The 22,513-nt window shown below is 50.4% G+C and overlaps 9 protein-coding genes across 9 annotated transcripts; 4 read left to right on the top strand and 5 right to left on the bottom strand.

Moving 5' to 3' along the window:
- Positions 1–1,313: 1,313 nt before the first annotated feature.
- Positions 1,314–4,227, bottom strand: BU24DRAFT_427454 (uncharacterized protein). Its single transcript, XM_033529235.1, has 2 exons — positions 3,086–4,227; positions 1,314–2,843 (listed from the first exon to the last, which is right to left on the bottom strand). The coding sequence occupies exons 1-2, from the start codon at positions 4,066–4,068 to the stop codon at positions 1,571–1,573; spliced, it is 2,256 nt and encodes a 751-aa protein (XP_033378668.1). The 5' UTR covers positions 4,069–4,227; the 3' UTR covers positions 1,314–1,570.
- Positions 4,228–4,345: 118 nt separating this feature from the next.
- Positions 4,346–5,618, top strand: BU24DRAFT_427453 (pyrimidine 5-nucleotidase). Its single transcript, XM_033529234.1, has 5 exons — positions 4,346–4,535; positions 4,594–4,606; positions 4,659–4,694; positions 4,756–5,181; positions 5,252–5,618. The coding sequence occupies exons 1-5, from the start codon at positions 4,485–4,487 to the stop codon at positions 5,413–5,415; spliced, it is 690 nt and encodes a 229-aa protein (XP_033378667.1). The 5' UTR covers positions 4,346–4,484; the 3' UTR covers positions 5,416–5,618.
- A 267-nt stretch (positions 5,619–5,885) lies between these two features.
- On the top strand, positions 5,886–6,686 carry BU24DRAFT_356254 (BSP-domain-containing protein; the record flags this gene model as incomplete). Its single annotated transcript, XM_033523890.1, has 1 exon — positions 5,886–6,686. One exon carries the CDS (start codon positions 5,886–5,888, stop codon positions 6,684–6,686), a length of 801 nt encoding a protein of 266 aa, XP_033378666.1.
- A 1,568-nt stretch (positions 6,687–8,254) lies between these two features.
- BU24DRAFT_496350 (uncharacterized protein) lies at positions 8,255–9,959 on the bottom strand (the record flags this gene model as incomplete). The annotated part of the gene is made up of 7 exons (XM_033534190.1): positions 8,255–8,891; positions 8,947–9,047; positions 9,104–9,171; positions 9,221–9,254; positions 9,307–9,466; positions 9,634–9,658; positions 9,860–9,959. The coding sequence occupies 7 exons, from the start codon at positions 9,957–9,959 to the stop codon at positions 8,255–8,257; spliced, it is 1,125 nt and encodes a 374-aa protein (XP_033378665.1).
- Positions 9,960–12,408: 2,449 nt separating this feature from the next.
- Positions 12,409–13,090, bottom strand: BU24DRAFT_436494 (uncharacterized protein; the record flags this gene model as incomplete). Its single annotated transcript, XM_033530158.1, has 2 exons — positions 12,409–12,914; positions 12,973–13,090. 2 exons carry the CDS (start codon positions 13,088–13,090, stop codon positions 12,409–12,411), a joined length of 624 nt encoding a protein of 207 aa, XP_033378664.1.
- Positions 13,091–14,578: 1,488 nt separating this feature from the next.
- Positions 14,579–17,494, top strand: BU24DRAFT_427448 (uncharacterized protein). Its single transcript, XM_033529233.1, has 2 exons — positions 14,579–15,041; positions 15,140–17,494. The coding sequence occupies exons 1-2, from the start codon at positions 14,763–14,765 to the stop codon at positions 17,261–17,263; spliced, it is 2,403 nt and encodes an 800-aa protein (XP_033378663.1). The 5' UTR covers positions 14,579–14,762; the 3' UTR covers positions 17,264–17,494.
- Positions 17,495–17,827: 333 nt separating this feature from the next.
- BU24DRAFT_466976 (uncharacterized protein) lies at positions 17,828–18,291 on the bottom strand (the record flags this gene model as incomplete). The annotated part of the gene is made up of 2 exons (XM_033532410.1): positions 17,828–18,145; positions 18,199–18,291. 2 exons carry the CDS (start codon positions 18,289–18,291, stop codon positions 17,828–17,830), a joined length of 411 nt encoding a protein of 136 aa, XP_033378662.1.
- A 163-nt stretch (positions 18,292–18,454) lies between these two features.
- Positions 18,455–19,261, top strand: BU24DRAFT_56032 (uncharacterized protein). Its single transcript, XM_033534392.1, has one exon. The coding sequence runs from the start codon at positions 18,619–18,621 to the stop codon at positions 19,162–19,164; it is 546 nt and encodes a 181-aa protein (XP_033378661.1). The 5' UTR covers positions 18,455–18,618; the 3' UTR covers positions 19,165–19,261.
- Positions 19,262–19,600: 339 nt separating this feature from the next.
- BU24DRAFT_427446 (TPR-like protein) lies at positions 19,601–22,499 on the bottom strand. Its single transcript, XM_033529232.1, has one exon. The coding sequence runs from the start codon at positions 22,458–22,460 to the stop codon at positions 19,677–19,679; it is 2,784 nt and encodes a 927-aa protein (XP_033378660.1). The 5' UTR covers positions 22,461–22,499; the 3' UTR covers positions 19,601–19,676.
- Between the last annotated feature and the right edge of the window lie 14 nt (positions 22,500–22,513).

Below are 22,513 nucleotides of genomic sequence, written 5' to 3'. Positions count from 1 at the left end.
CAGGAGGGTAAACACACCCACCAATTGCCTTTCTACCTTTCCCGCGTCCTCCGTACATCGTGTTGAAAGTCTAACGTGTATGTACCTACACCTTGCATCGATCAACTTCTCCTCTCCCTCTCCCTCTCCCCTTATCAACCCTCTTACCCCCGAGTAAAAATAGAAAAACAAACAACAACAAAACTCATCCATTCCCAAGTAAACTGCCTACCTAAACCGCAGAACCGCACTGCAAATCAAACCGGCCGCTCCCTTTCAAGTCCCCCCTGGCCCCCCTGATCCGCCGCCGCGTCAACAAAATCATACTTAGGTAGCTACCCACATACGTCCGTCACCCAACGTTGGCGACCGACCCGTCCCGAGCGTCTGTACCTACCTACCTAGACACCTAGAAACACCAAACCCCCCCTCGTACACCTGCCTGGACTCGGCCTGGGGACGAGATCAAAGCGTTCTGTAGCGTAAGGCTGTGCAAAAAAGCATCAACATCGCACGTCCCAGTAACTACCTGGGTTAGGTACCTGGCCTGGGTAGTTAGTCCATCCGTGCTCAACGTACATACGTCGTAATTATACCATACCATCGAGTAACCGCTCTAGGTAGATATTCAATAGTTGACGAATTGCGTAATGCACCTAATTACAGACGCCCTAATACACTACCTACCCTACGTCCAGGGATCTGGTCGATTGATTGATTGATGGTTATCGTTATAGTTCAGATCGACGACGAGCAGCAGCTCCACAGGGCGGACAATAATGCATATGCATACATACAAACCTAGGTATGTATGGCACAGGTTCGTTCAGCTTGAGGGAGGGGAGGTTAAGGCCGGACAGGGCTAGGCTGGATGTGGAGGCCCGGTTGATTGCGCGTATTGGGGCGTATCGCTCGCGCGCGGAGGGGTGTGCAGCCGTCTTCCGAGATGCTAAGGCTGGGAGGGGACTACGGGGGTTCGTTACGTAGGGGAGGTTGTTCGAGTGTTTAGTACTGGGGAGATGTGGACGGGATTGGGAAGAGGGGGAGTTTGGGTTTGTTGTTGATTCAAGTGCTCGTGAGGTTCAATTGAGGGTTCTATGAGTGATACCCAAGTACAGTAATTCGCTCGCTGGGTCGAGATCCTGCATCTTGTCGATTGACCATGGGCCAAAAGTGTACGTCTCCTGGCTGCAAAACAGCATTTTCGCACAGGAGAAGAAAAAGCAGACAAGCATATCAACGAGGTCTCCATGAGCTTCAATCGTTACTGCTCGAGAATCTCACATTCGGTCACACGGGTGGCATTGATTTGGTGATGACAGTTATAATACAGAGGCTTTTGATGGTTTCTCTATTATACTTGTGACTACATATGGTACATTCAATGTGGGTTGACCGGTGGGAGCTCTCCTTAATGCTCATGACAGATGGTTAGGTGTCCAACTTGGGCCTTTGACCATTCAATCAATCTTTTGCAATTCAAGAGGTTTTGCTTACCCCAGAACAACCAAATCCTACTCCAAATTAACCCAACGAGGATCGCCAGCTTCCTCCAATTACTTTTGTTTGAAAATTACAAGAACAGTGTTACCTAGTAGCGATAGCTCACTCGCCGTGGTTCTGCACCGCCGTACAGATCTCCTGGTGCATCGATCAATCCCTCCGTTGCTGGTTCTTCCACATATCGCAAGCCAACTGGGGCGGGAACCCGTGCCGGCGCAGCGTATGTGAAACGTCGATCATCATACGGCTCTTGAATCACGCTGACCTCACGATAACGGGGTGCTGCGACTCCCATGAACCCGGGCTGCACGCTCTCATGTCGCGCAGGTGCGTACTCGAGCGGCTCCCGTCGTACGCCTTCAGGGCGCATGCTGTACGCTCGCGAAGGCATGTACTCGCGCGGTGGTCCCATCTCTTCATACTGCACAATGGGACGTCGCTCAACTACCTCCACGGGGCGATGTGAGGCTTCACGAATGCGGTAAGATCGGGGTTCCAGCGGTTCGGCATCCGATGCCTCAACATATCTCCGAGGTGGGGGTGGGGGCATTCTATGCACCTGTTCCTCTCCATAAATGTCCTGTCGAATGGGGGCGCGCACGGTGGGTTCGCGGGTTGCTGCGCGTTCGTAGAAGGGTTCGGCTTCCATTCGCCTGGTGGGCGGAGCTGCAGACTCCCTTATGTCAACTGGCGCAGCATAATACTTGTTGCCATACTGATCAACCACGATCTTGCGAGGAGGGGGTGGAGCCATGGTACTTGGTGATTGTGGTCCCGATAGGTATTCGTGAATGGGGGACCTTGAATGTTCCCGTACATAGCGCGGTGCCGCCGATGGCCGAGCTGACACTTCTCGGTACAAATGTTCCACGGGACGCTCTGCAAACGCGTGCGATGCCGCACGGATTTGATGGGACTCCGGTACCGGATGCTGCTCTCCTAAAGGTGAATATGGTCGTCGAGCATACTGAAGGCTGGCCACGCGCCGAAGATCTTGATCGTCCCGTCGCTGGGGCACACGAATGACTGTTGGAGAAGGTGGTTCCTCTTGAGCTCGGTAGAATCGTGGTGATTGGTCTCCATCTCTGTAGTAGATAGGCTGTGGTCTTCCATCGTTGGGTGAAGTCGCCTCCACGTTCGGTACGGGTTGTAGAGCTCTGCGCTTGCTAGGTTGTGAGTCGGAATAACTGGCGAAGGGAGGGGGAGACTGTGGCTCTTCTTTAATGTATGGTTCTGGGGAACGAACTACACGCTTATTTGCCTGTTGTCGACGCTTCTCCTCCCGCCGTTCATCCCTCCTCCGCTTGCGTGAATTCTGGATAGGAGCGGGATTCCCTGACGGGCTCTGTTGCCTAGATGATCTTCTCAATACATCAGTATGTTATTTCTCGACATGATACCCCATAGTATTTGTAGTCGAAGAGCTCGATCCTCGTATAGGTCGATGGTGGTAATCGAGCTTCTTGAGACCTACACATTGAAGTTTTTGTGAAAGGGAAAGTGTTCAAGGAAATGGCAGAGGGTATGAAAGGAGGATGGCAGAAGGATGGCAGAAGGGATAGAAGGTGAATGGCAGATAGGAAAGAATCATGTGTTGCCTTACCCGTTGGAATTACCGTTGTTTGGAGCGCGATCGCGTCGTCCACGGTTTGGTTGACTTGGCCCGACATCAGCAGGTGGTGGAGAATAATCAGACTCTTCCTGATCCTCGTGCAACCTAGTGGGTGGTTCAGGCTCATACAGCTCAATATCATCCATAGGCTCATAGGGCTCGTCATCTAGGTCGATCACAGCAGGCTGGGCTACTCTAGTGATTTTGGGGGGCTTGGGATTCACTGCTGTCAGTTCGGCACCTTTGGCAGAGCGCTGGGCCTGTGAAGTGGAGTTTTCGGCTACATCAGCATCTGATACTTTGTTATCAGCCTCCTCTGATGACCAGCTGTTAGCCTTGCTAGAGTAGTAAGAGTTTTCGTCGAACGATTCGCTACCTTCGCGAGTCTGAACTACAGGCAAACCAGAGATCGGCTTCACCAGAGCTTGCGCCTTGGCCAAGATACTCTCGACATCAAGCGCAGCACGATCCTCTGCCAGTATGTCATTGCCACGTCCTCGTCTGTCAAATTGGTCTTTCAGCAAGCGTTCGATCTGTTGTCGCTTGAGCTGCAGCTCAGCCCTGATCAGATGTTCAGACTTTGTGAGCAACACCGGGTCAATACCAGACGAAGTATGCTTTGCAGGAAAAGGTCGAGGGGCATGGTGGGAAGGTGGGTTGTAGTCGTTGGGAATGTGATGGGCCTGCACCGAGTTTTCAGGGCGAGCAGGGAGTGGATGTACAAATGCGCTCCCGTTGGGTATGCCGTTGGCGGTGGGCGGTTTGGCGGCGACAGGTGGAGTCTTCTGGGTGGGACGAGGTACAACCTGTTCTAGTACACTGGTTGGGAGTTTGATGCGCGGATGTTTGCCCGCATAGACCTCATCGCGAAGTTGAAGGAGCTTATCGAGAAACGCGGCTTCGCGCAAGAAATCGGGATGAAAAGGTGCGTTGCCATTCAGAAACGGCGCGGAAGCCGCAGTTGAAGACGACATTGGTCGCTGCGACAGCGCGTCGACTACTTGTCGCGGAAAACCTAAGGTCAGTAATACAGCGGATGAACACACTGGTCAATCATGAACATGGAGCTCTACAAAATACAAATGCAACTCATGTCGAGGGAGACGTCGAGATCGTGAAAAGAAGGGGTTGGATCTCAAGTGTTGTGTTGTAACTTGTGCCGAAGAAGCGCGCGCGTTAGTCTCCACGCCAAGGCGCTAGCCAAAAATGCTCCAAAGCCCGCAATAACAGTGACGACTGCAGTCTTTGTACCATGTTTCGGTCACTTCAGAGGGGACCATTATTTAGACATTGCAATACTCGTACATTCATTCCTAAGTCACCGTCGCCTTCTTTCTGGCCAATTCCCTCGTCTCTAAGAGCGCGTCTGGAAATCCGCAATATAGTAAACATGGCAGAGAACGGAGAGAAGCCCGTTTTTTTCTTTGATATTGACAACTGTGTATGTTTGACAGACTGAAAAATTTGTATCTGGAAACTTGGTAACTGATAGATCGTAGCTATATCCCAAAAGTTCGTTGCCAAAATTGAACCCTCAAGACAATGTCTCTGACTCATCCGGCAGGTACCAATATCCAGCATATGATGTCTGATCTCATAGGTAAGGCTTGTCAATTCTGAGAAAAGTGCATAGAATGTTTCTGATGGTTCAATGTTCACAGACAAATACTTTGAAGATCATCTATCTCTGTCAACGGCGGACGCCAATGCTCTCCACCTAAAATACTACAAAGAGTATGGTCTTGCCATTGAGGGCTTGGTCCGCCATCACAAGGTCGATGCGCTTGAATACAACACCAAAGTCGACGATGCATTGCCTCTGGAAGAAGTCATCAAGCCTAATCCTGAACTTCGCAAACTACTGGAAGATATCGACAAGAGTAAAGTGCGCATGTGGCTATTCACCAATGCATACATCACTCATGGAAAGCGTGTGGTCAAACTGCTCGGGATCGATGATCTTTTTGAAGGAATTACTTACTGCGACTATGGCTCTGAAAAATTCTACTGCAAACCTCACAAGGAGATGTTTGAAAAGGCAATGGCGGAGGCAGGCGTCAAATCCAACGATAAGTGCTATTTTGTCGGTAAGTACCAATGGTTCAAGCCTAATACAGGTGAAGTAAACGTTCTCTAGCATACTGACGGTCTTTTTAGACGATTCATATATAAACACTAAAGCTGCAACTGAGCGCGGATGGCACACGGCTCATTTGCTCGACCCAGCAGACCCCGAACCCCTTCACAGAGTTTCACAGTATCAAATTCGAAGCCACGAGGAGCTACGTACTATTTTCCCAGAAGTTTTCAAGAGCTCTTAAGCATATAGACGTTGCACTATTCCGATGCAGCGCTTTCTCCGTCCTTCTTCTCTTGGTTGATGACTCATGCAGTCACTCCCCGCGAAACGACTTGTAGATGCCACTTCGCAACGTTATATATAGCTAGACGACTTCAACAAGTCAGCATATTATAGAGAGCATTATACGCTCCGTAATTTAATGATACGAATTCAACACTGTCAAGATGCAGTCTCTAGTTCCGATTCACTCAGTGATTGGACGTGCCATTTGGATCAGCCCTATATCTCTTGGCCCTATCGTCTGGCCAGGTCTGGCCTGGCTGCCTATCGATAACATTCCAGCTTGAACCCCATACCTAACTACTCCACAAACAACAACACTGCAATGATCACCATCCCTCTCTAAACTACAGCCCATATCTAGATCTATTGGAAGCCCAGCACAACCCCTCAATGTCTTCTTCAGCAACACCTACCTACTTCCAAACGATGTCGCCAGTCCCCCATCCCCCTCAACCCTCCTCCTTACCACCATCCTCCGCCCCCACCGAACCCGAACCCCAACCCCAACAAATCCCCCAACACTACAATCGCCCTCACGCAAAACCCGCCCGCAAGCCCATCCTCCGCCTCGAACTCCGCGACCTCTCCTCCCCAGGCACGCAATCCTTCCTCCGCCTCCTCCACGCCTCGACCGCCCTCCAAGAAGCCGTCAACACCGTCCTACACTGTCTCTACGCCCACCGCCCAGCCCACTGCATCCCGCCCACCCGCTCCGTGACGCTCATCCTCCGCAGCATGGGCGGCGTGGCCTACACGACGGGCCTCGACATCGACGACGACCACAAGGAAATCCACTTCTCGACCGACTACATCGAGAGCATCCCCGAGGGGAAGCTGAAAGAGGAGATGCGCGGCGTCATCGTGCACGAGATGGTGCATTGCTGGCAGTGGAACGCGCTTGGTACGGCGCCGGGGGGACTCATCGAGGGGATTGCGGATTGGGTTCGTTTGAAGGCTGGGTTGGGGCCTCCGCACTGGAGGAGACACGCGGATGGGAATTGGGATTCGGGATACGAGCGCACGGGTTACTTTCTGGAGTGGTTAGAGGGGAAGTATGGGGAGGATGTCGTGAGGAGGATCAATGAGGAGTTGCAGCATTGTAGGTATGAGGAGGAGGATTTCTGGTCGAAGTGTTGTGGCAAGCATGTCAAGTCGCTCTGGGAAGAGTACAGAGAATCGCTCGGTGGTGGGAAGGATGGAAATGACACAGACGGTCCCGCGGAGTAGACATAAGCAAATCGTTACACGTAACGGCCATCTGATCAAGTGACGATCATCAGTGGAACGGTCAGCTCGAGACCGTCAGTTCCCAGGTGCCAGGCTTATCTGGGGCCGAAGGATGGAAGTGTTCCTGTATCATCAGACGATGGAGTGGCATGCATATTGTAACATGCACGTTCGCCCAAGGTTGATTCCAAGGCAGAGGTTCCGAACTCCCCCACCTCACCGGAAAATATCTATTTGCAGAAGCAACCGCTGCTTTGGAGACTACTTGTCCTTGTCGAAGGACGTTGCAGACAACATGCTTCAACGCTGCAGTGTAGTGCCCGGTCAACGAGGAGGCAACCCGCAGTGCATACATGCTGTGCTGGAAGTTGAAAGACCTAGGCTCCCGTGCGATCGGCCTCTTATCTCAAAGTGAACGACAGTCCTCTTTCCGTAGATTACCGAGGGCGCTGCACCGGCCCGAGTAAGCCTCGCATCCAGTTCAACGAACGCAATGCGGCCCATCCTCTAGCCTTATAACTCTTGGCCTCAATCCCGGGGTATAACTTCCACAAGGAGTGGTTGTAGCGTGGGACACAATTCCAGTTAAATAAGTCGGTCACCATGTGGTCGCTCAGCCTCATAAGAACTTCGTTTATTTGCAATATAGATTTTCTTTGTGCTCAGCCCTACATTTTGTGCTTGTGCTTGAGCTATTGCTTGCGCGTCGCGCGGCTTTGCTTCCTTGTTCGCACGAGCGAAATATACCGGTGAACGTGGTTGTGACCGTAAGACGATGGACAGGCTCGGCTGATTGGTTCAACGGGTTCCCCATCCATCTCGCTGTCTAGTATGGATGGAGGGAAGCGAGAAGGATCACGCGAAAGCGTGTGCCAACCAGCACCAGGGCTTTTGTTTTTTCAATTGTCACATTGGCCCCCAAAAGTCCTTGTGTCGCCGTTCAATGACATGTGTGATTTCCCTTTGGGGCATACTCAACGGTGTCTCGGCCTTGTGCAACGGAACCATCAGTGACTGTTTGTGGAAAGACGTGGAGCTTGTTGGTTTCGTTTAAATTGCTGACGGTTATGATTTGTCTGCATTGATCCACTATTTGGATGATGGAGCGTCAGCATCAATTGCATAGTCGATGGGGTGAGATTGGTTGGTTGTGATAATGAATGGACTGTGCACTCATGACAAACTGTGAGATTACAAGTCTGTCGTAGAACCTGAAGGATATTTGCCAATACAGGAAGGGAATGCGAGTTTTGATCCGTCTTTGCCACAGTTCGCGTAGTAAGTGGAAGTAAGAGGCAATGATTGAACAGGTGGGGCGTGGACCGATTGAAAACTATGTAAGAGAACATTAGGGGTTTTGTACCTTCCAAGAACAGAAAGAACAGAAGGAAATAGAAAATTTAAAGAAAAAGTCCCAGAAACGAACTCAAATCGAGATATAGTAAATGCAAACCCATATTTCCCGCTAAAACGCTTTCACTCAAAGTGGTATTATTTATATAATCCTTGTGGAGGGAGACCCGACGGTTGGTCGATAAAGGTCCTCTAGCAGTGTAATGTCTATTGATTCAATGTCTGTAAAAAGAGCGATCGGGATGCGCGTCGTATCGTTCATACCGCGCAGCAGACGGACCAGCTCCGTCCGGTTGATAGAATGGAGCGGTGCGGGGACCTTGCGACGAGCCCATTGACCGTGTCGTGGAATTGTACGATTGGTTGAAGTTCATCGCCGGCGGAAGTGTCGTTGAATTGTCGTATGCATTTGGGAGATTGCCGTAAGGGCTGTATTGGGCCTCGGGTGCGTGCGCGTATGGGTCAACGAATGGGTGAGTCATGGTAGGAGGATTTGTGGGCGAAGCCGAAGACCAATTCCAGGGGCCGACATTTGCATTTGTAACCTGAGTGGGGGGATAGTACATAGATGACGGGCTTTGTAATAGGTTATTTGACACGTAGGGATTTGGAGCTGACCATGCTGCCGCCGAAGGGGGATTCATGATGGGCCAGGTTGGAGGAGATTCCGGAGTAGAGACCTGTGTCCGCGGTGTACGTATCACATCGTAAGAACTTGTAGCGATAGATTGGCTTTCATCGTCAGTTGGCATATCATCGACAAACCCTTGAGGTGATGCAGGATCTGATGTAGTAGGTCCTTCCGATAGAGAAATGCCTTGGTTTTGGTAGCGACGGAGCAGGACTGTGTATCTGGGAATGAAATGAGCACATGAAAGAGAACAGACAGTTCACAAGGGCAAGATACCGATTCTTTATCGAGTTCTTAGAACGACGAGGAAAGTAGTAGCGGTTGATATCCTTCCAATGCCGTCCAAACTTTTGCACAGCTTGGATCAATTGATCGTCCTATTGTTGATGATTTTAGCAAAGTAGTTGGAGCTGGTAATCGAGCACGCTCATACCTCAGATTCTCGCCACTCGCTGCGATCGATATACGGCGCGAGAGATTGAGACCACCGCTTTGAGCACTCTGGAGTCTCATTAGTCTCATGACATCAATGGGAAAGCGGCCTACGGACGGTCTGCAGATCTTGATGCGACCACATCTGCAACCTATCAAAACAGTCAGTATCAGACTATCATCATCGGAATCCTGTGTTATTACCAGCGTCCATTTCTGTCCATAGCGCTCGATTCCCTCCTCTAAGAGAGTGTCTTCACTTTTGGACCATTGCCCCTTCTTCAAGGTTCCTACGACTGAGTTTTTCCATCTTTTGCGACAGTCTTTGTTCGAGCGTCCGGGCAGACTTTCTGCTACGCGGATCCTTTAGGCAGAGATGGTCAGCGTATTATTGCAAATTTAGTTATTTGACCAGAATATTCTGTCCATAAGTACGAGTGCTGTTAGAGCCAGGTCTACAGTTGGCCACTCAACCTAGAAAGTGGTCCACATCTAGGTATCTAAGACCATCCAGAGGGAAAAAGAACGTACCAATCTTTGGCTTCTCCGTCGCTTCCTAAACGTAGATTAGCTTTTGTTTCGATATCGATGAGCGGACATCTAGATGTATTTGGATAGATGTGCTTTCAGAAATCCCCCAAAATATGGCGCACAGCCTTCTCAGACACTGAGCTGACAACGCAACCAGAGACCCCCAAAACAGAAAACCAAAGACAGAACTGTTCTTTCAATGCTCCAAACAATCGTGCGAACTTACTTTGTTGCTGTTCAACCTCTTCTCGAAGTATCTGGTCCTCAGCTGCGGTCCACTTGCGAGGTTGCCGAGCCTGGCTGGTCTTTGGGGATTCCGACAACATTGCCTTTGGTATAGCAAAGTGATAAGTGAACGTTCAATCACAGTGGTTCAGGCCTAACGGTCATGAACAGTGCAGGAATGCTCGCTTAATACTATGATAAGTGTTCGTGAACTGTGAGTGCAAACAGAACTTGGTCGAAAGAGGCCCGGCGATGCTTTGAGTTAAGTGTCAAAGCACAGAGAGGGACCATGCCACTTGGAGACCATGTGCAGGCTCCAGTGAGCCATTGACCTGCGAGAGATTGACCTTGGCGGCGATGGCTCCATGACTGCTTATGCCTTCACTGGTCGGAGGATACCTGACCAATACCGGACACAGCAGCATTATAAAATCGATGCGTACCATTGAGGCTTCGCACTGAGCAGACATGCAGCTTCGGCGGTGGGATCCAATTGTGCGTCATACAGAAGTAGATTCCAAAAATCAACCTTCACACACGATGTCTCTACGATTACATAGAGCGGTAGGGCTGCATGCGACTGTACCGTCCACACACACCGCTTCGCATCGGGCAAGCAGATGCCGCACATGCCCATGTTCTATGAATAAATAAGCTTATTGCTCCAAAGAAGAGCAACTTCAGCTAGCCCCAATAATTGCACAACTGGGATTAGGACCTGTCCTATTGTGTGGTGGTGGACAGGAGCCCTGTACTGGGTTGCATCGTCGCGGGTTTAAATGAACTTGGTCTGGAATTAATTCTTGAGCAACATTATTTCCTTCAAACAATTGAATTAGGGGCGACTGACCGAAGGAATGGCGAATGTGGTTCGCCTGAGAAAAGATTAACAGGGCTGAGCGAACTCAGCAAGCAATCTATGTGCCTGCAGTCGCGAGACTAGCAATACGTGGTGGTTCGGGCCGAGGTGAGTAAGAGTGCTGGGATTGGAGGGAGCTTCATGCACCATTGCAACCACAGACGAGAAGGCGTCCAGGCAGGAGAGACAAGGCATTCAGCTCCGATTTGGGTCGCATGCTCGTGGGGCCAGCTGTGTGCTCAGCATCGTTGACCGGCCTCTAGAAGGGAATGGAACATCCAAGAAAAATCCTCCGCACACCACGCTGCAATACCGGTCTGGAGAAGAGCCCAACGGCTCATTCTCAACTTGGTCTCATCATCCAGAATGAGCGGGATACCAACCCACAGGTCTTTGCTTCGGAAACACCTATAACCCACGCGTGTGACGTAGGATAGTCATCGACGCCGGGTGCGATTGCCCGCTACGGTCGCACACTGTCTGACACAGGTAAGCTGAATCGATATTCCTCCGTGCATTGGGCGGTATAGGAAAGTTCTCGCGATATCATATTTGATAAAATGATGGTACATGGAGGGTTCAAAGTCAAGAAGGATGAAGTCAGATCCATGAGCGATGTCGGGTGGTTGGAAGAAGTCATTCCAAGGTAAGTGGCCGATCAGCTTAACCTTGCAACGATCTCCGAAACGGTAAGTCCGATCATGTACAGTTGCTTATTGCAGGTGGACGAGCTGGTTGGCTCGATAGGCTCGAGATATATGTACCTAAAGTTGCAAAGGTAGTCCGAGTCGGAACAGGCACGCCACTGGTCATGTTGAGCCCAGCAAATCAGCCTGTCTGTGATCAACGCCAGCGTTTCAAGAGGCCGCAGATTTCTTTCATCCTATGTAGATTCAGCATCATGCATCTATCTGGGTAAGCACTATATATGTATGGTGTAGCCAAAGTGGAAAGGACAAAGCCAACCATAGTGGACGTCATCAATCTATATCCTATTCGAGTAACCATCGTGATGTCGCAACACATTCAGGTGAAAGATCGCAATGATTGGAAGATGAAAAGCGCACAGTAGGCTGGGCAAATCCTATTATCCAGTCTTGCCTTTGCATTATTGGATAAGCATGCTCCTAGTAATACATTGTGTAACTGGTGGTGATCCTGTCAGATTCATACTTAGGTAGATACTGAAGATATAGATGATTACCCCATAAGAACATTGAAGCCATTATGCTGATGAGCAACGTGTGATTGGCCGGACTTCAAGGGGTACTGGAGGACCACGGAAATACAAACCGAATAGACTCCGCCCAGGTGAGGAAGTCATCAAAACCTGCATAAGCATATGTCGGCCCAAGAAGAAAGTAAACGCAATTTCATCGCCTAATAGTTTGTTTGCGCATTGGATGGGTTCGGCCATACCCGCCGCACAGGCGATCTGCGATGCCAGAATGTACAGCATCATGCCGTCTCCGATATCAGACACTGCTATCCTCGATTCGACTACCATCGGGTACAGATATGGCAAGTAGTCATGATCCTTGATTGATAGGCATCCTTTGATCGAGGCCTGATCACAATGCGCCTTGGGCTGTTGGTTTGTGGTTTGTGACCTCGATGACTAGAAGCTTGTTGACAGCCATGGCGATAATAGTCAACCTCAGAGTGAACTTGTACACGCTCAATTGAGACAACTAGGCATTCCCTACAAGTCTTTTCACTTTCTCCAGCAAAACGGTGCTTTCTTTGCCCAACTTTCTCTTTCCTGGTCCCCCCGCGCGAGCTTTTGCCATAGTCTTATGAAAACGTTCTCGTTCTGCAATCTTCTTCGTGCGCTCCTTTTCCGCAGCTTCTCGAGCTCTTTGTCGAGCGTCCGCCTCTTCCTTACGCTTCTGTGCGAGTTCTGTCTCGCGTTTGTACGTTTGTGGACGTGCCCGTTTCCTGCGGCGATCGCCAAGGTTGGTGTCTGGGCCTGGCGATGGAGACTTTTCGTCCAGGAGCTTTACGCGATCGGGATGGAGTTCGAGTGTTGGTTCTGGTGCCGACTCGGGGGCTTGATCATCGTCGTGAACTTTCTCCCGCTCGTCCTCACGCTCGTAGACGGTTTTCTGCTGGGTGTCGGGTTGTTCTCGCGCTTTGAGTTTTGCGTATTCTTTTTTGAGTTTTGCCTTTTCAATGATATCTTTTTTGATTTTTTGGACTGTACGGACGGAGCTATTACTACATTGTCATATTGCGTATTGGTGTGGAAAACCTACGTTTGCGCTTGTGAGTTCCATCTGGGAGATTTGCAGGACCAATGGAGAATCCTTTGCTGCGCTTTTTCACATGGTGCGAGCCCGATGTATCATCCTCGCGGGAGCGTTTTGGTGCCATGGTAGAAGAGAGTGCGCGGGTTACGAAGATTTCAAATGAAGCGTTGACGAACCGTTGTCATTGATGCGAAACGAAAACAACCATCATGGGAAAAAGTTTGGCTTGGCGGCATCTAAGTAATAGTTGTGCCTATCCTGGTTTAGCGTGACCGAATGGTCTCAATCTGGGGTTGGGGCAGAGGCTCATGATGCTGGGTCTTGCCGCGTATATACGTTTAGGGAACGTTCAATGGTGTCATGTAGTTTTATTACTAGAGCAATTATCTGATCATTAGTTGTGGTGCATGTGATTTCGCAGTCATGATTAGTGGTTTTGCTTGTAAGTTGTCTGTAAACGGCGAACGGACCAGGCAGATACCTACCTTCACTTTTTTTGCCCTATATAAAGGCCTTAATTTGCAAGAGCTTTCAAGGAGTCCGAGGCTCTAGCGAAGGTAGGTCCCTATATCGAACTAGCTTTAGCTTTTCCACGACTTGTGTGGCCGGAGTGGAATCGATCTTGATCGATTTCATGAAGCCTGCACAATGTTAAAGGGTCATACATCGGATACTGCGAATAAGCGTTGTTTTCTGTTCTGCTTTTTCTGGAAACAGCTCGGGTTCAAACCTGGGTTGTTTCCTCTTTTTTTTCTTTTTTTTATTTGAAAATTTCATCTCATCTGATCTTGTTGTTATGATTCTAAGAGAGTGAGTGGCATTGATTGAACTGGCTAGTAGATCTGATAATGATGTATCACGTGCTGTAACATCCAACCTATTGCTTATCGACCATCTGATAAAACAAAAGCGTATCTCCATCAGCAAGTGGGGGGAAGACAAAGACAACCAGTTAGTCCACTTAGTTGCACGTGGAATAAACTCTAATGGACCCAAGAACCCTCCATCAATGTGTCTAGTGAGCGTGTAGTTAGTGCACAAGTAGATACAATACATGGTAGATCGTAGATAGCGCGAGGTAGATACAAGGTCCACTTACCTACTTACTGTGTATAGAGTGGCGTGGCTTGGGAGGAGTCATCCATCCACTCCCAGTTTTATCCCCCAAAGTGCCTAATGATCACCATCCTCATCATCATACCTCGTACCATCTATCCTTTTCCTTTCCCCTCCTGTACATTCGAATCCTTATCGTTCTCGTCATCTTTGTCCTACATACTACACCTCTTACTAACTCTAAAGAGCTCCAAGCTCGCCTTCCTGTATCAGCGCGTCATCAACCTCAGTCCTGGCGCCATCTGCTCGTCAACTAACCTTTTCCTCCCCCTCTCTCCGCACCTTTCCGTCTGGCTTCTGTCTACAGTGCCTCGCCCTGGAATAACCCATACATACTGAGCCCTTACCTACCACTACATGGACTTCAAGGGTAACCTTCCGTGAGGCGAGTGGTGCCAGCGCATCCGCCGTATTAAACTGGAAACTCTTACTCATGGCATGGCCATAGTCGGGCCATCCAGTGCTCAAAGCTGCTCTCATTACTAGACAATCCTCCCCGCCGTATTCTACCGCTGCAACGGCCACCGCTACCACCACCACCACTGTGGTACTCTTCTCACCACTCACCGCACCTTGCTACGATTCCTCTTTCGTCCTTGCTTCTTATTTGTTTCGTCTTTAATCTCACGACTTGCTGCTCTCTGATCTTATGTCGTTTAACGCTCCGCCTCTCCTTTGCCATGCCCATATTCCATGATCACCGCGAGCATCCATCTCAAGCGCCCGATTCTCGATTCTCCCCTGCACCCGAGTGCCAGATAGCAGATTATCCGGGTGATGGCGTGAGAGGTGCTCTGCAGGACAATACTTACTCACATCATGAAATCGTAACTTCCTGTGTTTCTACCATGGAGCCAACCTCGCCGAGTAATGGTCGGCAAACACCCATTCTCAACCGGGGAGACTTGATTGAGCGGATCAAGAGTGCAAACAGTCCCTCCTGGCCTCGCAGCCCCAACGTAAGTTGCCGAGCGATCTCTGGCAGTGGATATGTGCGAAACGACTACTTCTCATAGAATATTGTTCATCCAAGAACAGAGTTGACTAGATGTGACAGCATGGAGCCCATCCCGAAGCTACGTCAGAGCTACCACCGATCTCGCGAGAGCGACCGAAGACACCTCTACTCCCCGCCGCTGAGATGAAGCCTACCCGTGCTCTCAGCCCCGATCTCTGGCGTGAACATGCCTCAGCAGGACTCGAGATAGAACGGCCGCGTTCTGCTCTACACTCGGGAGATTTTAGAGAGAAAAAGGAAGAGGCAATCCTACGGACAGAGCCCTCGTCCTCAAGTTCAATACTGTCCACCTCTCCGGTCGCTCCGTGGCACCATGCTTTTCCTGCTTCGGCGATTCCAATAAAGCATGCCGAATCTCACTTCTCCTTCGGTGAAGTACTTCAATATGACTCACGGCCAACGTCGCGGTCCCGAGCAACTTCACAATCCTCATTCTCTTCTTCTTTTGTGTTGATGCCACCAACAAGCCCACTAGCACAACAATCGAACAATGCGGATCTGGATTTCTCATCTCGCCCGGTGTCCAGGCAATCGTCTCGAAGCCCTGAACGGAACAACCGACGTCACACCTTCTCTCCCCACTCATTCCAGACCTTTCGTTCTATGCGAGCGGCAAACTCTACCTCAAACACCCCCGTACCCCGGCACGTGAGGAGAGAGGGCACATTCCCATACCAAGCTCACCAGCCACGGCGATCACTCACCTCGATAAACCATTTCCAGCCTCATTCAAGTCCGCAGACGCCATTGATACAATCCCGACGACCGTCCTTTTCTTCCGACTCTCCCCTACACCATGCACCTATGGTTGGTTCTTATGAAGAATCAATACTACGGGGGAGAATGTCAACCACCCCATCTCGTCCACTTGATTTTGTCGCACAAATCGGTGTCCTTGGTAGGGGACTGTGTAAATCAAGCCTTCGTTGCCCACCTCACGTGACGGTTCCTTTTCCTGCTGTTTTCTATAGTTACAGTGGCGAGAGCAGCAAAAGTGTCAATAACTCACCTAGTCCATACGTAGGTCTGATTGATCTTGAGAACTCTTTACCGCCACAGGATGAGGGGTTGGAGAGCAAACGGAAACGAAGACATGTTGGTCCTAACCCGGATCATGAAGACGCTGAACCGCAGCCTACACAAAGGGACAGTGTGAATCTATCAAAGGAAGGGATTCGAAAGAGAGAAAAGAAGAAACGAAGATCAACATCACCGAAAGCACCCCCTGGTGGAAGCTATCGCATTCCTCAGCAAGGTCAACTGCAAATTGTTATCAAAAACCCAAACAAAACAGCCGTCAAACTTTTTCTGGTACCTTATGATTTGACGGATATGGAACCTGGACAGAAGACTTTCATCCGTCAACGAAGTTATTCTGCTGGCCCTATTATCGATATGCCTTTAACGTCTCGCAAGAACCTGGGTACCGACCGCCCCGAAGCAGCTTTGAGTACCTCCGACGATCCCAACGATCGACCCATTCTCCGTTACCTCATCCATATCCATATCTGCTGTCCTTCAAAAGGACGTTATTATTTATACAAGAGTATTCGCGTCGTTTTCGCCAACCGTGTTCCAGATGGGAAGGAGAAACTACGCAACGAAATCCAACTGCCCGAGCCGCGTTACAGCACGTACAAGCCGTCGCGAGATTCACTGGCGCAACAAGCCCCATCAACAGCTGCTGTGCAGCTGACTGCCGAAAAAGCATATAGACGTCGTAGTGCAGCCATGTCGCTTTCCCACCAAGTCTCCGCTCGATTAGACGGATCGGGTCAGCGCCCTCCGTTACCTCCTCCGGCTGTAAAGTTGACCGGCGGAAGTGCGAGTTTTGGCCATGAGTTCAGCTCGCCCATGTCGGCGTTCGAGCCAATCCCATTTAATCTGGCACGCAATCCATCGATTGATTCTCGCCCAGTTTCCAGATCTGCCATGGATATCGATTCAGACAGCCCCTTCCATTCTCGAACCAATACCATGTCTCCGGTATTACAAGCCACAAGTCCCGAACAAACACCGGAGATGTTCGAGAAGCTAAACCGAGGCGATGTAGGCTATGGTGGAAACGCTTGGGTTACAAGCCCACCCAGTTCGCCCGGACCAGGACTGCTGGCGAGAAAACTACGCGGTCTCGATGTGCAGCCCGACGAGGGAAGTGGGTGATTCGGGCGATTTATATTCATTCGACACTTAATATTTCTGATAACATATATCTTTATACCCGTCTGAGGAGTTTTTAGTACATGTCGCTGGGAAGTGGACAGGGCTGGTTTAGGGTCTGACACCTATTTCCCTGATCCATCAGCGTGAAGATAAGGGCGCATACTATATTTTCTCATTTGGAGGTGCAAATATTCACACATACATACCAATACACATACCCATACAATCATGAATTTCCTTGTCCCTATTGATTCAGAAGAGGAGGTTGCAATATGACACGATCATAATGAACTAAGCATCGATCGACTCGTTTGGCCTACTGCAAACCGCAGTCTTCGAAATGGGTAGTATCATGTAACAGACAAAATGTAAAGTCGAAGTAGAAGCGAAGTCAAGACTAGCCGGCTCCACGGCGTCTCCATTCCCAACCATCCCTCCAGGAGACGACCACCATCTCCGATCCAATGGTTCCCACAACCCTATCCCCTCCCCTCCTCCCATAGCTCCACCCAAACTTCAAACCCACCCAAACCCCCCCACCCTTCCCCGGACAACACCACCACCCTACAGCGGCCTACACACGACACTCCGAATCTTGCCATCAAAGTCCTTGATCAACGTCTTCTTAACCCCATAATCCGCCTTCTTGCCCAGCCAAAACTTCCTGCCCTGCTCACACCCCTGCTCCGTGTAGAAGTAGCACTTGAATCCGGGATACACGACGAGGGACCGGGTCGCGCGGTCCCAGCTACCGTACAGTTGGTCCAGGTTCACGCAGTAGGACGTCCCGGTTATCGGGGTCTTGTCTTCGGGGACCCGAGAGCCGGTGAGATTGGGGGACTTGTAGAGGTAGGCGCCCAGATTGGGGGATTTAGGCTCGTACTGTTTGGGGTGTTAGTAATGGGGTGGGGGTTTGATAGACGGGGAGGACGTACGGTGTCTTGACGGATGGTGAGGTCGTTGCTGGGAGTTGGGAGGGATGTTGCGAGCGTGCCCATGAGGGCGGTGATGAGAAGTGTGAACTGCATTGTCGGGATTGTGTATGATGATGTTGATGATTGTTTGTGTTCGTGTTGTTTTGTGTATGTATTGTATTATCTTTAGATTCGACAGGTTTGTCCTGGTTATGCTTGATTTGATATAAAGGAAGGTCGTGTGGATAGTAGCCAGCGATTACGATTACAGACAACGAGAATCCAGCGTGGTTTGCAAAAGAGTGAAAACGCAGGATCGACCGCTGATGGAAAAAGGACAAACGAGTGTGTGTATACGATGGTTAGGTGAAGCAATTCCCGGACACAAAACCTCCAAAAGAGAAACCAAACACAGAGGGAACAGCCTCGTCTTCTTATTATATGAGAAATTGCGCCGTCCCTCTGGAGTCTGAGCCAGCGGCACCGCAAACGCATGCCAAGTTCTTTCTCATCACTCCCCCAGTCAGTTGTCCGGTTCTTCAATTACAATCGTCCTCTGTCCAACCTCTCGCAATCTCCCATCGAGGAACGAGAGACGAGACAAGCAGACAGGAACGACAACGTCGAAGGGAAATTAACCTGGAGGCGGCCCAGGGAAATGAGGATGATCCTGTGGGGATGGTGGTGATTGGCCCGTGGCCCTGGCTTCCAAACACTCCCATTGCCTCTTCGGGACTCGGGCATGCGGTTGTGCGCCGATTTAGGCTCGGGCGATCGTCACATCATCTTTTAAGCTTGATCCTCGCCTCGTCCATACAAATTACACCTTGCAATACAGTATGTGATGGGTTTCTCGTCTGCGGCGTACATGTTGTTGGGACGGAAGACGGAGATATGTTTGATTATCCGCCTGAATACCTCAGGCTCTTATTTCATGATTTGATGTTGTCCACAACGATGAGTTGCAGCCTTAGAATCGGAAGATAAATTGTTCATCATAGCGGCGAGTCATAGAACTACGCAAAGTCCACAGCTAATTTGGACGGGCGAGGGCGTTGTGCGCCTCGACTCTCTACTTTGTAGACTTGCTTGTTGGCGCCGTATTCTTCAGCCACAGAACTACCTGCAATTTACTTTGCCACTGTGTCGGTGCGGGGAGTTGGCGGTACAACACAATGTTTGCTAGAATAAACAATGATAGTATGTAGTCAAAGGGAGGGAATCTTTGTTCGCTGTACCAGTACGAACAGTATTGTAGTCCTGGCCTAAAGAAACATCTCCCACATCAAGTGGCGCATTCGTAGGCACAAACAAATCTATGTGCAATACATCCCTTGATAGCTTTCTGTTGACACTGAGACCGTCATTGAACACAACATCACCCTTGCAGCATGAGTAATTGGCAAATACATTGAATTCAAATGTTTTGGATGATACGGTGAAGGAAGTAGCAAGTGCTCACTTTTCATGACAAGACTACCTATCTAATTCAACATCAATCATTCAGCATTTTTCAACTCTTCCAATCTCTCCTTCAATCTATCCCAATCGGCACTGTCTTCCCAGTGGTCCTTCGCCTTGCCCATCACGCTTCGCACCGCGCTCCTGGCTTTGAACTTCCAGTCCTTCGCCACCAACTCTCCACTACCTGCGGCGAGGCCTTCAGTCCTCTCCCTCGGACCGAGACTTTCGTAGGCATCGACGAGGTCGATAGTCTGATCAACAACAGCTTTCCACTGCGCCTCGGTCCCGCTCTCCCACTTTGGCTGGGAAGTAACAGTACGCCATGCCTTCTCGTGGGCCTCAAGCGCGGAAGACGGCCGGTTGGAGTGTACATATAGTGTGGAAAGAACAGTCCAGAGCTTTGGAGATGCAGTGATGAGCGGCTTGATGTGCTTCTCGACCAGCTCATTCACGAGGCGAGGTAATCCTGGTCGGGATACGTCGAACCCTCCCTCCTCCTGCACCACGTGCCTGATGAGGAGGTCGAGTGCCTCATCATCGATGCACTTCTCGCCGTCGGTCGAACCGCGGATTTCACAGATCCTCCGTTGGGAAGTGATGATATCTGTCCACGAGGGTGGGTTCGTCGATCCCGCAACTGCAAGCACGTTGGACCAGATGCGTGCGTTGTCGTGCTTCAGATTTGCGGCGCGCTTGAAAGCCTTCAGGGCATCTTGGCGGGGGTGGTTCGTCACCTTATCTGTATTCGCCTCTTCATCATCGGTCTTGGGCTTCGGGCGGAGATGCAGGAGCGCGGCTGCCATGTTACTCCATGATTCTGCGTCCTCGTCGTCAAGCTGAACGCATCGTGAGAACGCCTCCACTGCGTTCTTGAACTGCTGCAATTCAAGGTAAGCACAGCCAAGCGCGAACCAAGAGGGCTGGTGAAGAGCGTGGATCTTCACAGACAGCGAGTATGCGTCTGCTGCCTTCTCGTACTCGCGGTTTGTAAAGTACTGGCGGCCAAGAGAGCGCTGTGCTCGAGCGTAGTGGCCACCAGACACCTCCCAGGCCTTTTCGTACATTGCTACGTCCTGATCGATATCACCGAGAATGCAATACAAACGTGGAGCCTCGGCAGGAGCTGGGTCTCGCGCTGGGCCTTCCCATTTCTCTTCCTCGAGGTCGGCAGCTTCGTCGTTGTTGTCCGTAGAATGGAAGAGCTGGCGTCGGATGATTTTTCGAGCCTTATCTTCCTTCTCTGTGGCGGCCCAACAAAGAGCTGCCTCTGCCCACATCTCAAGTCGCTCATAGATCTCAAGAGCGGACCGCAGACCTCCGACGCTCACCCAAGCCGCTGCAAGCTCTGCCTCCAGCTCCCAGCGGGACGGCGAGCAGAGTGCGAAAATGTAACGCAGGCGTTCGTCCACAGTCGCAGATTCGCCCTCTTTTGCCTTAGGGAGGAAGGACGTCTGTCCCTCTGATCCATCGGCTTCGGCGGCTTTTGAATCGGATGTATCTGCAATGACTTGGTCGACAAGCGCTTGAAGCTGTAGCAGACCTCGTTCCATTGTTCGTGATTTGTACCCCTCGATCCTACTGCGGACGAGTAGAGCCTGAGTGTAGACTTGCCAGTTAGAGCTTCCGCCTTCTAGAACGCGTGTGGCATAGGGAATGGTTTCTTCTCTGGTCAGTCCATCGGCGGGATTGGTGTTCACGATCGAAGATGCTAAAGATAGGAGAATGACGGAGTCCAGCGGATCTAGCATTGGTTGGTTTGCAGGATCCAGGGATGCAAGTCGAGGCGGTAGCGAGGATGCGTTCTTGATATCTGTGGTAGATGCGCCCTCTGTGAAGGAGATGGACTCGAGCAGTGTGTCATCGTTGAGATCTAAGTTCTGGGGTTTGGGAACATCCGGGTTCGAGTTCTCTGTATCCGACTCTGCACTTCGGGCGAGGACTAGAAGTTGGCTTGTATCTTTCTGTTGGAACTTGGTTCTCTTTCCCATCAGGCCAGTCAGTGCGAATTCGAACTTGCGCTCGCTTGTTGCTTGGTCAAGATCGGCTCTGGCCTTCTTGTCAAAGCTATGGTGGGTGTGAATAGCAGCTCGCTCGAGCAAGAAATGGACACGCAAGTTTTTGACCTCGCTGTTCGCATCAGAACCCAGAATCTCTCGTGAAAGGACGTCTACATCATCATAGATGGATTTCTGTAACGAGGGAGCCGGTTCTGATAGTAGGCGCTGATGAAAGAAAGTAGCTCTTAATCTCGCCCACACGGATCCCTTGATGTTCTTCTGAATAGGTGGGCTGATAAGAATCGTCTCTGCCAGACAGAGCAGCTCGACATTGGGTGTGAGCCTGTAAGCAGCAACTCCGTCCGAACTGAGCGAAGCTACTAATGCCGCTCTTGTTTTGTCCACGTCCGTAGGTTGTGAAGAAATCTTTCCTGGGAAGATTACCTCCGCAGAGTTGAATGGTAGTGGCGGCCCAGTGACATTTGACTGAATAAAGGCATACAGCGCTGCAATAGCAGTGATGAGGAAGAGGTGTTGCCGATACGCAGAGGATTCCTGCGGGGTTGTCTTCGCATCGTCGTTCCGGTTCGACAACAGCAACCCGAGGCGATGAAAGACATAATCAGACCATACTGGAAACCCGTCGAGCTTCACATCTTTTGTGGCTTCGCTCTCTTGGTGACCCAGAAGTTCTTGGACTTCCGGATACTGGAAAATGGCCAAGAAGTCTCCCTTTTCGAGCGCTTGAATCGAATTTTGAAGTATCGAGGCAAGCTCCTCTGGAAGCGAGCTTTGCACAAAGTTCAGCAATACGTCTGTCATCTTGCTGAAATATTATCGAATTGTCGAGATTAAGTGTTCTTGATGTCGCGAAA

This window comes from Aaosphaeria arxii, assembly GCF_010015735.1.
Source record: "Aaosphaeria arxii CBS 175.79 unplaced genomic scaffold BU24scaffold_11, whole genome shotgun sequence".
In the NCBI taxonomy this organism is placed as follows: Eukaryota; Fungi; Ascomycota; class Dothideomycetes; order Pleosporales; genus Aaosphaeria; species Aaosphaeria arxii.
The sequence above is the reverse complement of the archived record's forward strand: the minus strand, read 5'-3'. Positions and strand labels throughout refer to the sequence as shown.